The sequence below is a fragment of the Camelina sativa genome, chromosome 11 (genome assembly GCF_030686135.1).
Source record: "Camelina sativa cultivar CO46 ecotype springtype chromosome 11, ASM3068613v1".
Classification (NCBI taxonomy): domain Eukaryota; kingdom Viridiplantae; phylum Streptophyta; class Magnoliopsida; order Brassicales; family Brassicaceae; genus Camelina; species Camelina sativa.
Window position 1 is genome coordinate 33632661 of NC_141890.1, and position 13819 is coordinate 33646479.

Here is a 13819-nt window from a genome sequence, read left to right on the forward strand (position 1 = left end):
CTGTTTGGCATGACCGGTTAAGCCATTCCGGTTTAGTAGTGATGCAAAAGAATAATCAGAAATTTCTGAAAAGATTCATTAGAGAACCTAAAGAGTTTTCGTAATGATTTCTTATGTGTGCTGCTTTACAAAGCAAGCCGATTATATGACTTTCACCAGTCCCATGAATTTGGATAGTGTCAATTTTCTGGTACGTATACAAAGAGATATTGTGGACTGATCATCCACCATATATTTTTGTTATTAACATGCAACCTTGAGTTTGCAAGAGTATTTGGTTAATTGACATTGGTGGTGAAACCAGACTATGTAATTGACAAATGACTTTATATGTCAATAAATTCGCATCATGAACAAATTATCATGAGCCCATTATAATTGGTTTGGGTCAGAATCATGAGCCCATATATATCCCATCTAAATCTGTTATACATATTGAGTTGCTCCACCACATTGATTAAACTGGGATTTGAAAGAATGTTGGAAATAGTTGGATATAAATCTCTCTTGATGATTGAATATCTCGAGATGCAGAGACTGTTGGTTCAGTGAGTCAGTCTTTCCAACATAAGGGGAGAAAATAAACAGCTGGTAAAGAAATATATTGTAAGAAATTATCTTGATCTTCGTACTAAGAAATGTGCGCTAGAAATTAAAAAGATAATTTATTGGCAAAATTTACAAAGATGCTAAAAGCATGCAAGAGCCATTTTCTGACCTTGAGTGATAAAGTCACATATACCAGCTGTGCTCCAATTGAAATTAATATCCTAGAAGGATAAGATCAACTGCTAGTAAGTTTAATGATCGCATGAAGTGTGATAGACTTATGGTTCCAAATATAAGCATCCTCGGAAAAGAAAAAGGAGCATAAATTAATATGGCACCGAGGAAGCAAAGAGTAATGGAAAATCTCGAGGAGAGATGTAGACATGAGTAAGAAAGAGATTCAGGTACTTGAGAATCATAATGAAAAGAAATCTCAACAAGTTGAGTCATGTCTATAATGAAAAAGGAACCAATAAGCAAATCGACGTCGTAATATGTTTGCATGCAGTGTTGCAGTGTTGCAGTTGATGATGTTATTGATGAAAATCGAGGATCATAAACCGCGGTTAATACAAAAAGTTTTATTGAAAAGTGTACACAAAGAATAATTGGTTAATCATTGAAAGAAGAACTATGAAATAGTTCAAGTCTCTTAAAGAGATAATATTTGGACTTGTAGTCCTTATACTTGAAAGTGTAAAATGAGTGGAACATAAGGGGATCTTTATGAGAAATAAATTATATGTAGTATTACAATGATTCTCATAAATACTTGATATTTATTATGAGAAATGCACTCTCATATGGTGGAAGCAACTATGTAGATCCCTTATGAGTTTGACAATAAGAGTAAGACTTGATTCAGTCTAGTGAGAAGGTTTTCAAACTATCAGAAGTTTTCCTTAAAGTGATCATATTGATAGAAGCAATATTTTATAGTTCTCGAGCAAAAGTTTTGTAGACTTTTGACATCTTTGAGGAGAAAATAGTGAAAGTTTATCTCTATGAGAGAATCATGGGTGTAGATCATTGTTATTGATCTTAGTGATCTCATAGTAGGTTGAAAATAGATCGGGAACAAGCTAAGTGAATATCTTAGGGTTGTGTAAATCCGAGATTGAACACTCATTGTAATTGTGTTCAAGAAGTATTTTCAAGAAAGTTTGAGGATGTAGGCATTTGCTGGACCTCGTTAATAGAAAAATTATATGTGTCTTTTATCTCTTCAGCACTTACAAGTGGTTCTTGTTAAAAGAAAGGTACAAGAACAAGTGCGAAATATGTTGATCATGAAAAGATTATCTGACCTCTAGTAGAGATTTCATATACCAAGGAATATTTGGAGAAATAATCAGTGGTGAAATATTACTCCTGAAAGATGGAGAAATCAGATTGTATAAGAGCAGATATTTCATGAAATTTCTGCAGGTTACAAATTTGGCATCTGATGAAAGAGACGTTATCTCAGGATGCTTACATAATCTTACATAGAAAAATGGTCTTGTAGTACCATACTAAGAAAGAAGAGTTGAAAGAGAAAGTTTTACAAGGAGATTATGACTAAAATCCTATGTATAAGATTATTGTTTGGAAGATTGTATGAAAAAAGAAGATTCGAGCTTCAAGTTCAAATAAATGGAAAAGGAATCTTCTAAGAAATCTTCTATATGAAAAGGGTGCAAATGACTTCAAGTCCAATGATCCGAGAGAATATATGATGATCATATTTGTTTTATAACACTAAGGCTCTGTTTATAACAGTTCTGAAAAGATGATATATATGATCATAATGCATAACCTGAAGATGATGCTTTCAGGGGGAGAAATATGATCATAAGCGTGGTTGTACTCTTTTTCCCTTATCATGGTTTTTATCCCATTAGGTTTTTCCTTGAAAGGTTTTTAACGAGACAACTAAGAACACGCGAAAGATAAACACCTGAAGAGGAATATTATGATTCCAATGGTGAAAGACTATCATCTTCAAAGTCTTTGAAATACATTGATGAGATTGTGAGAAACAAAGATAATGATAAAGATGAGTCACTTGTGAGACCCATGACCAATAGAAGAATGGCGATACACGTTTACTACATATTCGTTCAAGTGAAGATTTGACGAACCATTTACCAAGGCGTTTCTAACCACTATTAAAAAGAAGCTACTTTATCATATTGGTTCAGTCATCTCGAAGATTTCAAGTTATGTACTCAAGAGGGAGAGTAAAAGCGTGTTGCACTCCTTTTCTCTTAATCATGGTTTTTCCCACTGGGTTTTCCTGGTAAGGTTTTTTACGAGGCAGCATCTCAAATGCGCATTTGGAACTACATTTTTATAATGGTCATCCAAGAGGGAATGTTATAAATATTCTATATTGTATGGATGCCTATTATCGACTCATTAATAAATCAACCTAAAACCTTAAAGTTGTATCATTATATATGTGTTATATCCTATGGGATAAATTAATAACAAGAGAACAATTCCCTAAACCTTTCTTTCTTAACAAAAGTGGCATTTTTAATCAAGTTGGTCACGTAATGATTAGCTATATTCATGGTTTGGTTAAGTTTGGTGTAAATCATTTTTGATTGTCTCCTAAAACCGGTATAAATATTTAGTATAAGTATTATGAACATCAAATCCGATGTCGTCCAGCGGTTAGGATATCTGGCTTTCACCCAGGAGACCCGGGTTCGATTCCCGGCATCGGAGCTTTTTTTTTTATTTTCTTTTTAAAACTTATTTTTGGAGATTTTTTTTTTGTCTTCTTTCATGTGCTACAAAACAAAACCGACCAGCTCTGTAAATTATAACTGAAAAAAATATGAATGCAAAAACCAGTTCAGAATATGCCTCTATGTGTACTCCTGTCTCAACACAATAGATAGATTTGGGTTTTCACAGAAACAGAGTAATAATAGGAAACAACAACTATGTTACAAATTTTACAAAAACCTCAGTTCATATATATATATCAAGTTTTCTCTGTAATGTTGTTATTTACATTCCCTGAATTCCACCAAAACGTCCTTTGATTCCCAATCTTATTATCACCATTATCGTTATCGACATCTTTTCTCTCTGACTGAACTTCCTGTTGCTCGGTTGATCCCGGATTCTCTGTCAAGCATTGTTCCCAAAAGTCATCGTTAACCCCTGCTTTTGGAGCAGCAACAGCCACAGTAACGGTAACAGGCGGCTCTAAGTTCATATCAATCTTTGATGATTTAGGTCGTGTATCACCAATACTTAGACTCGACTCAGCCGCATCAAGATCCATGCTTGATGATGACTGTATACCGCTCTTCTCGTATGATTCTGATACAAGATTCTCCCAAAACGTTAAAGAAGACTCCAAGTTTTCGACCTGCTCTACGTGTGACCTGCTCGAAGGAAGAGAACTCTCCGGTACTCTTCTTTTTCTTCTCTCGTGGTTTTCGAGGTTTAGAGAAAGTCCTGGTTTTCCCAAAACCTGTGATACATATGCCACTATTGATTTCTGATGTTGCTCCATTTGTTGTAACCGATCTTTCAAAGTCGTTACTTGCATCTCAAAGTCTTTACGTTCTTGCTCTTGGCTCTGTAACTCCACTAGAAGACCTTCTTTCTCCTTCTTCAGTCTTTCGATCCGATCCTCCATGCTTCGTCTTTCTGATTCCGTTAACGGATTTTGCGTTTGTAGATTCACTAACGAGTGGCTATGAACTGGTTTTCGTCTATGAATGTTCTTCATAAGGTAAGGTCGACCTCTAACGAAATCATCATTCGAGAACTCCCATTTCTCAGGATCAACTTTTCTAAAACCCTACGAAACACACAAACACAAAAAGGGTTTAAAAATCAAAGCAATATCCCCATAGAGATGACTACAAAGAGAAGAACTTTACATATGTATTAAGCTGACGGATGAAACTAGAGAAATTCTTGTGCTTGAAGAATCTGGGAAGAAGGTCTCTTGAGAACTCAGCTGGGTTCTTGACGATGAAGCTTTTGTTGTTTTCGCTCCAAGAAACGACTGAATCAGAAGAACCATCATCTACCATTTCGTATGTTTTAGTAAGAAAAGGTGGAAGTGAACTTGAACCTCCATGACTACTTTCATCCATCCCTTTAACCACTTCAAAACTGCAAAAATCCCAATTCCTTTGTTTCAATCTTTTTTATCTGCCCGATAGAACAAAACGGTGAATCAAGCTCCACTAGAGAAGGACTCGTTGATCAGACATCATATTAAAAATCATTGAAAGCATACACTTTTTTAACTCCATTTTAGGATTCGATGAATCATTAATATCAAGATACGAATAATCGATCTCTCAATAATTGGCAATCAAAACCAAAACTTTCCCTCACATGTCACAAGCTTCGGATCTAGAAAGATTCCATCTTTGCATCAAAGTAAACACCAAAACCAGATTTCTTCAGATGAATCTACAAAGAACCCTTAAAGCCAAAACCCCAAATCCAATATAGAAGGGTAACACGAGAGGATAAACGAAAACCCTTTTTGCTCATCCGACCAAAATGATTTGAAATCAATCAGAACATTTATTTTCATCTCATGCTTCTGATTTGGAATTGGTCAAAACGTACCAGATGATGATGATGACTGGAGAAGATTTGTTTGACTCGATCCCGATTGGGAGAAACAAATCTTCTAAGCCTCTTGAATTGATTTGATTAAAGGAACAAACTTTCAGATAAAATAAGAATTGAGAGAACGTAAAGCAAAAGAGAAATTTTCGAAAAGAGGATTGGTAATAAGGTTTGATTTGGCTTCCTACAAAGGTTTGATGAAGCGCGTATGAGAATGGCAACAACAACAACAACTGTTGTGTCAAAAAGATTGGGTTTGGTGGTTTACTATTATCAACTCTTCTTTTTCTTATTATTTTTTTTTTCTTTTTGAAATAACCAAAATTATATTATGATAATATTAAAATTTTGACCAGAAAATAGTATATTCTTGGCATCAATTAAATACAGTATATAAAAGCATAAAATTTCCCAACCAAAATAATAATAATGTTGTTTGTCTTTTTGACTTATGGATTGTTTGATCAAATTAATACATTAAGAAATAGTATATGATTACTAAGGGTGGATAGCTCAATTGGTAAAGACTCTCTAGCAAAATCTATATTGAGAATTTGCATTTTAATCATATTCCACTAATCAATTCCAAAAGTATTATCAACCAAAACAAGAGATACACCCTCCTCCTTTAGCTTTATCACGCATAAACTTATTTAATGTTTTCCTAATTTTTTGCTCATCGAGATTTTCTCCCTCCACAATTATTGTGTCATCTTCTTCCTCATCAAAATCAACAAAAGCAACTCCTAAGAAAAAGAAAAAAAAACATTATTTAAAACTTGTAGAGTGCATACTTATGAGTTTATAAAATTGGCAAAAAAATTGGTGAAATTTTGTAAAATTGCAATGAGTTTCCTATGACTCTACATACTATAAAATATTGTTGTGTCCATATTAATTATGAGTTTATCCAGTACCTTTTTTGATCATTTACAAACAAAAAATCATTTATCATTTAAATTAAGAAATTTCTAATTTTTTTTAACCAAAATAAGTAAATAACTATTTTATTAAGCCTAAATTTATGATTTGTATTATAACCCTTATATCTCTAACTAATTTAATTGTTTTAACCATAGGAGTTGTGCTTGAGATTACCTTTAATCCGAGCGATACGTCGTATTGCGTCATGACCAGTCTTTTCGTCACTAGATTCAAGTTTAAACCGAAGTACAACCATTTTTTTCAAAACAAATTTAAAACTATGACAAATTTTTTTTTCCGAAGCTTGTGAAGTTGGCAAGAGAGAGAGAGCAACCTCTATTTATATAGGATTACTATAAAAACCAAATTAAATAGTCTCATAATAGTTTGACACACATTAAAATTATACAATTTTAGCTTTCAAGATATGTTGATTTTTTTATAAAGTCCAGATCTTAAAGATCTCTAAGAATACGCCCTAAAAGGCCAAAAATAAATAAACTTAAATATATATTTTCTCAAAATAATAATTAGTTACCAAAAAAACTAATTTAAATATGTGAGCCCAATAAATGCCCATATCTAACTTTTATCCATAGCCAAAACCTTCATCAAAATCGGTTAATGCAACCACAAACAAACACTAATCAAACAAATCAACAAATTGAGGATGTACACACTTGAGACAGATAGAACAAACAAAGCTATTGTTCATTGTCTTCTAAATCAAATCCTCTCTTAATAATACAAAACAAAACTAAAAACAAAATCATTCATTGTAACTCCACTAGAAGACCTTCTTTCTCCTTTTTTAATCTTTCGATTTGATCCTCCATGCTCTGTCTCTCTGATTCCGTTAATGGATTTTTGCGTTTGTAGATTCACTAATGAGTGGCTATGAACTGGTCTTCGTCTATGAATGTTCTTCATAAGGTAAGGTCGACCTCTAACAAAATCCTCATTCGAGAACTCCCATTTCTCAGGATCGACTTTTCTAAAACCCTACGAAAAACACAAACACAAAAGCGTTATAAAATCAAAGCAACACAGCAATAAGCTATATCCCCAAAGAGAAGAACTTTACATATGTATTGTGTTAAGAAAGAAGAAGAGAACTCTCACTTTATTAACAGAATGATTCGATACACTGTTTGTACGAAGAGCTCTAGAACATACTCTAGATCATCACTCTCCTCTCAACAACCATACGTTGCTTGTTACATTCACAATACAATGAATAAAATTCCTCAAATGACAACTCAAGGTTTATATACATGAGATAATAGTCATGTGCTCCTATTCTTCAGCTCCTGTCTCTGTGTCTTCTTCCTTGTGTATACTCTATACGGCTAAGCTTGTCCTCAAGCGCTAAGGTAGCAGAGCCGTGCCAAGAGTTACATGGACCAGAAGCAATACTAAAAAAAAAAAGGCCTTAATTCAAAATAAAAAGTATTAAAACAGACTAAAATCATGAGATTTACAAACAGGATTTAGAAACCAAACATGAAAAATATTTAGTCTTTTCTGTTATTCTAACTGAAAAAGAAGAAAAAAAAAGGTAAAACATGACAAAAATATAAAGTGAAAAGTTTAAACAATGGTGACTCTCTTTTTTTCTTCTGTAATATAAATAAAAAATTTCTATTTAGCCATAATATATTAACAAACATAAGAAAATAAGGCCTTAAAATTCTTTCAAAAAAAAAAGGCCAGAAGCGAATGTTTATTTTTTTTGTACATAGCCACGGCACTGTAAGGTAGGATACTACATCTGTAATTCTTTTGCATTTTCCAAGTATTTTCATGATTTGAAAGACCTCTCCATTGCACCAAAACCTCCAAAATACCCATGTCATTATAACGAGGCTTTAACACCATCTCTAGTTCAATGATTAACTCTTCAGACTCATTGAATATATCCGGTAATGGGATGACATGATGATGAGTCCCTAATACTCTTTTATGTTGAGAAACGTGAAAAACCGGATGTATATTTGACCCATCTGGTAGCTTCAATCGATAAGATGCTCTACCAATCCTCTCCATCACTTCATAAGGCCCAAAGTACTTAGCGGATAGTTTCTGACAAGCTCTCTTAGCTACCGATTGTTGTATGTAAGGTCTCAGCTTCAAGAATACCCTATCGCCAACCGCATACTCCACATCACGTCTATGCTTGTCCGCATTATTCTTCATTAGTTGTTGAGCATGAATAAGATGGTTTTTAATCTGTGATAGCATTAGGTCTCTCTCGTTCAACATGACCTCTAGCTCAGATACTTTAGTGGACTGTTCCTCAAATCTCAAGATTGCTGGAGGATCACGATCGTACAAAACTTTAAAAGGTGTGGTCTTCAGGGAAGTATGATATGAAGAATTATACCAAAGTTTGAGAAATATATATAAGATATATAGGACGAGTGGGTAATATATTCGAAAATTTTATTGACCTATTTATGTCAAATATCAGGACAAGTAAAATGGATAAGAAACGGAAACATGTAATTCAGAAAATTGAATAACGTTATCTAAACTATATATTATGATAAAATACTATACGGCATACTACCTTTCTATTACTATTTTCTGTCCCAAAATATACATACCACATTTCTATTATTATTGTTTTGATATAGTTGTATTTACATATAATAATAAAAAATTGTATAATTCTTTTTGTCTAACCCAACTAAAATACAAATCGAATACTAAATTGGTATGAGTTTGGATTATGAATGTTAACACTCCTCAAAAATACTTTTACAAACATAATCCCACACATACGTGATATGTTATAAATCTAATAGTACATTTGGTTTTTGAGATAAACTCCGCACGTACGTGCGGGTCCGAACCTAGTATTAAATAAATCAAATTCAATAATAATACTAATACTACTTCTAATGTATATACAATGAATTTTACATTTGTTTTTAAAAGAATTTTGTAAATTAAATTTTAGATATGTCATATTAAATATTAATATTTAATATTAACCTACAATAAAATTTTAATAGTAATTTAAAATATTTTTAGTTTTTATTTACGATATAAACCTGAGTCTCTTAAATTTATTTTACTATTCATATATAGTTTTCAAATAGCCTTAAGATTAGTTTAACATGAAATTCATATCAAAATTATTTTTTCTGTCAATACATTATGAAAATTATTATATTAGAAAATTGAATATTATTAATAAACTTATTTTTTTATTTTAAAATATAAAAATGAATTTTAATATTTGGTCTTTTTTCTGCTCCATTTGTTCCTCATCAATTTTGGGGAGGAACACTTTTGTTTTATTGTTTCTTATTTTTTTAAGATAGACAAATGTAAAGGAAAATTTATTACTATCAAATGATAAAAAATTATGGAATAAAGAGGAATATCACATTCCTCCTCGTTCTTTTCTTATGGTCACCGATTGAAGCCATGATTACCAAGGCTCGATAACTCAACTGCTAAAAACTGTCTAGCAAAGTCTATACAATAAGAATTTGCATTGTAACTTCAGTTTAACCATATTCCTCTAACCAACTCCAAAAAGTATTAGCAACCAAAACAAGAGATACACTCTCCTCTAGCTTTATCACGCATGAAGTTATCTAATGTTTTCTTAATCTTTTGCTCGTCGAGTTTTTCTCCCTTCACAATTATTGTGTCTTCTTCCTCATCAAAATCAACAAAAAAAACTCCTATCAAAAGAAAAAAACATTATTTAAAACTTGTAGAGTACGTACTTGCAGTTTTTGGCAAGAAAATTGGTGAAATTTTGTGAAATTGCAATGAGTATCCTATGACTCTACATACTATAAAATATTGTTGTATCCATATTCACCAAATAAATTATGAGTTTATCCAATACCTTTTTGATCATTTATTAACAAAAAATCATTTATCATTTAAGTTAATAAATTTCTAATTTTTTTTGTTTACCAAAATAAGTAAATAACTATTTAATTAAGTCTAAATTTATGATTTGTATTATAACATGTGTATCTCTAACTAATTATTTGTTTTAACCATACGAGTGGTGCTTGAGATTACCTTTACAACGAGCGATACGTCGTATTGCGTCATGACTAGTCTTTTCGTCAGTAGATTCAATTTTAAAACGAAGTTCCTCTTTCTGCAAAACAATAAAATTCAATTAAAATCTTCAGTAAATTTATCATATATATAAGCAATATAATTCGTTTGAATATGAAGAAAAGTATTTATATTTTGATGCTAGAGTTTCTTACAAAAAGTACAACCATTTTCTTCAAAACAAATTTAAAACTATGACAAAAACAAATTTTTCCAAAGCTTGTGAAGTTGGAGAGAGAGAGAGAGATAAGCCTCTATTTATATAGGATTACTATAAACATAAATTTTGGATATGTCTTAAATAATCTCATAATAGTTTGAGTGACACACATTAAAATTATACAATCTAAGCTTTCAAGATATGTTTATCTTATTATATAAAGTTGTGGTTTCTGAAACTTCTTTTGTAAACTCTTACCCTCCTGTTTAGGCAACCAATCTTAGAGTTATCTATAATTTATTTAATGTTTAATTGAAAGAAAAAAAAGTTGTGGTTTGAAAGTTAGCCATTAACAAGATTTTGACATGTGTAAAAGTTAATATTTAATAGGAAGGATTTGAGATTACAACAAAAAACAAAATATTTTGTTTTAAACAATATTAATAATGTTAAATGATAATTATCCAAAAATTAAAAAAAATTAATTTTTTAAATAATTATAAGGAAACTATAACATTATTAATTTTAAGTTATTAATTCTACAAAGAATATAGAAATAGGATTAAGGAAAATATACAGTTAATTATTAATTCTAAATTTTGTAAATATTCACTTCTATATAAACACTAGATAAGTGCCCGCACGATGTGCGGGTTTTAAAATTGTTGAAGAAAATAAATCCTAAACCCTATAATTTTTTAAAAAATAGAAACAAATAATATTTCTTGAAGTAAATATTTTAATAATTTTAGTTAGAGAAAAAAATCATATTTGCATTTAGCGTCAAACACTTATTTATATTTTTATATTTTAAATATACTATAACAATTATTACAATAATCTAAAGCTAATTTATACCCCACCAAAACTTTTGCCAAATACTCATCATTACAAATATTATTATTATCAAATTTCAAGAACATTTCACAACTTATTACAAAATATTTTACATGCAAAGAATTCATCAAAACAACATATAATTAATAACCATGTACAATTTTACTGTATATTTTACCATTAAAAATATGCTCTTACACCCAAAATTATCTTATTGTTAAAGTATGCTCTTTATCACCACCTAAAATGTCTTTTAAACAAATTAAACAAATTTTATGTTGCTTTACTTTCATTGTGGCATAATTATAGTTCTTATAATTACTAAAATTGTTTTGTGACATAATTTTTTTAACCATAATTTTTTTTACTCCAAAGATATTTTGGATGAACAACTGGTGAAAATTATCTACTCGAGTACAATGATTTTATGACCAATCCAATAAAAGTTTTTTATTGAGAAATTGAAAGAAAGTTAATATAACATAATAAAATTAAAAATTTGAAAATTATAAACAATTCAAAATATAAACTTTATAAACAATCAAAAACATGATATATGTTATAATCACGTTAAAGGATCGATAACCTGTTTACTCCTCAGAAGTATCGCATTGTACCAAAATTACTTAGAACTATGACATCGTCTCAAATATTCTTGAATCGTAAGTTCTCAACTTATTTCTATCCAATCAAAAGTTCTCATATATTTCTCTAAATACCTAGGTTTAAACGGTTTACGAACCAAATCGGATAAAAAACCACATAAATCTGGTTTGAAACCAATTTTAAAACGGTTTACAGTTCTAACTTCCCAAATTTCAAAATCGCTTCTCAATTACTCGATCAAGTAGCTTTTGTTTCTGTACCGGAATCATTGACATTATCCAGAAGAGAAAACTCTAGATTTTGACCAGAAACATCAACCATCGATTAATCTTCGAAACTTATAATGCTACTAACTGTAGAATCACTTTTGGAACATCCATCAGTATCTCCATACTCGATTAATTTAGCAGGCTTTATATACTTTGATTCTATTTCATTGCATATGATAGCTTCCATTGAAGAACCTGCATGAATAAAAGACCCACAATAGATAAGCAAAATTATATCAGGAACAAATCAAAGATCAAAGCTTTCTAAACATGTAAATTTATGTAGATATAATGTTATTTTCTTAATTAGCTGTCCTATTAGGTTTAAAAAATAACAATTCTTTTGACATAACTTATGTTATTTCTTTTAGATTTGTTATTCCCTATTTATTGATTAATAATAATATACATGTTTAATGAATTATTTTTTTGTTTATATATGTCAAAATCTAATTAAGAAAACACTTATAATATAATTAGCGTACAATGAAAGATATATTAGTTTGTTAATTTTCCTTTTTGATTTAGGAAATTTTTTTTAGATATAAACATGTAAATTTTATGTAGATTTAATGCTATTATCTTAATTAGCTGTTTTGAAAAAATAATAATTTTTGACACATATCAACATCTCATCAGTATACTTGACAAATGTTATGATCTTTTATAATAAGATTTTATGATTAGTAATTTTTTTATTTCTTGATTTTTTAAAAAGATTTTTTCTTTTCCAATTAGAAATTTGTGTAAAATTGACACTTGTCACGATCTGGTGAGTTAGTAACTTTTGAAATTGACATGTGTCACGATATGGTGAGTTAGTAAGATTTTCTTCTTTTAAAATTAAAAATTTGTGTAAAATTGACACTTGTCACGATCTGATGAGTTAATAATTTTTGAAATTGACACGTGTCACGATCTGGTGAGTTAGTAACTTTTGAAACCTTACTTTATATAATAAGATAGATCATCTCATATTTTTCATCTAACAAAATAATTTATTCAAAAATATTGCTTTCAACTTTGTTCTATTGGTAAAAAAAATTTAATTGTAAATTTGTCTTATTTTTTTAAACCAAAATTTTCTTCTATTTTCTTCTTTTTCAGTTTAGAATAGATAAGATTAATATGTTGACCAAAAAAAATTAATACATGCATCTTCTTTTTTTAATCCAGTATTTTAAAATTTAATGTAATATTGTTAGATTTTTTATTTAATTTATCTTTTCATCTTTGAATTATTTGGGATTCATATATTATTGTGTTTATAATTTTCTATTATTTCTTTATCTATGTCAAATTAATTTTCTTGTAATTTCTTTGATTGGTTGGTCATAGATCCTTTTTTTGCAAACATAATTATTACCATTTATTAGTCCCAAAGGGAGATAAGGAGTAAAACCTCATCAACCTAATAGTTAGATAAAATAGGCTAATCAAATACAAGCTTACAGCAAATATAAATAGATAGATTGGAAAAATATAAATTGTTGTTGATAGATCTATAGGAGTTCGGAGACTATGACACATTGGTTTGTGGATATGTTTAAAAGGAATTGATTTGACCACCTATGTCACCAAAGTGCATTTATCTTTTCGATCAAGGGTCCTGAGAGAACTCCAGAGTTAAGCGTGCTTGAGCTGGAGTAGTTTCAGGATGGGTGACATTTCGAGAAGTGATTGTCGGAATTGTGCGAGTGAGGACAAAACAAATAAAATATCATATGGTGATTTGTAGGTCGGTAAACAAGTATTTAAAGCCTCCCGACCGTCAGATATACGT

At 30.3% G+C, this 13819-nt stretch overlaps 1 protein-coding gene, 2 long non-coding RNA genes and 1 other non-coding gene across 6 annotated transcripts; 1 reads left to right on the forward strand and 3 right to left on the reverse strand.

Annotated features, from left to right (window-relative positions):
- The first annotated feature begins 3192 nt into the window (after nt 1-3192).
- TRNAE-UUC (transfer RNA glutamic acid (anticodon UUC)) lies at nt 3193-3264 on the forward strand. Its single transcript has one exon. It is a non-coding gene; the product is annotated as a tRNA-Glu (tRNA).
- Nucleotides 3265-3393: 129 nt separating this feature from the next.
- LOC104724827 (heat stress transcription factor A-4c) lies at nt 3394-5473 on the reverse strand. Of its 3 annotated transcripts, none has more exons than XM_010443377.3 (3): nt 5146-5473; nt 4440-4677; nt 3394-4357 (listed from the first exon to the last, which is right to left on the reverse strand). In XM_010443377.3, exons 2-3 carry the CDS (start codon nt 4656-4658, stop codon nt 3527-3529), a joined length of 1050 nt encoding a protein of 349 aa, XP_010441679.1. In that variant the 5' UTR covers nt 4659-4677; nt 5146-5473; the 3' UTR covers nt 3394-3526. The 3 variants fall into 3 exon arrangements, with proteins under 3 accessions (XP_010441679.1, XP_010441678.1, XP_010441677.1); XM_010443376.3 differs by having other exon boundaries at nt 4440-4716; nt 5146-5453; XM_010443375.3 differs by having other exon boundaries at nt 4440-4716; nt 4805-5409.
- Nucleotides 5474-5569: 96 nt separating this feature from the next.
- Nucleotides 5570-6466, reverse strand: LOC147934751 (uncharacterized). Its single transcript, XR_015572286.1, has 2 exons — nt 6247-6466; nt 5570-5894 (listed from the first exon to the last, which is right to left on the reverse strand). It is a non-coding gene; the product is annotated as an uncharacterized LOC147934751 (long non-coding RNA).
- Nucleotides 6467-9406: 2940 nt separating this feature from the next.
- LOC147934752 (uncharacterized) lies at nt 9407-10584 on the reverse strand. Its single transcript, XR_015573098.1, has 3 exons — nt 10320-10584; nt 10123-10204; nt 9407-9770 (listed from the first exon to the last, which is right to left on the reverse strand). It is a non-coding gene; the product is annotated as an uncharacterized LOC147934752 (long non-coding RNA).
- Between the last annotated feature and the right edge of the window lie 3235 nt (nt 10585-13819).

Excerpts from the sequence above, each read along its gene's own strand:
- LOC104724827 (XM_010443377.3), bottom strand. The coding sequence starts at position 4,658 with ATGGATGAAAGTAGTCATGGAGGTTCAAGTTCACTTCCACCTTTTCTT. Across the intron at positions 4,358-4,439 it reads TCCGTCAGCTTAATACATAT|GGTTTTAGAAAAGTTGATCC; the intron begins GTAAAGTTCTTC and ends TGTGTTTCGTAG.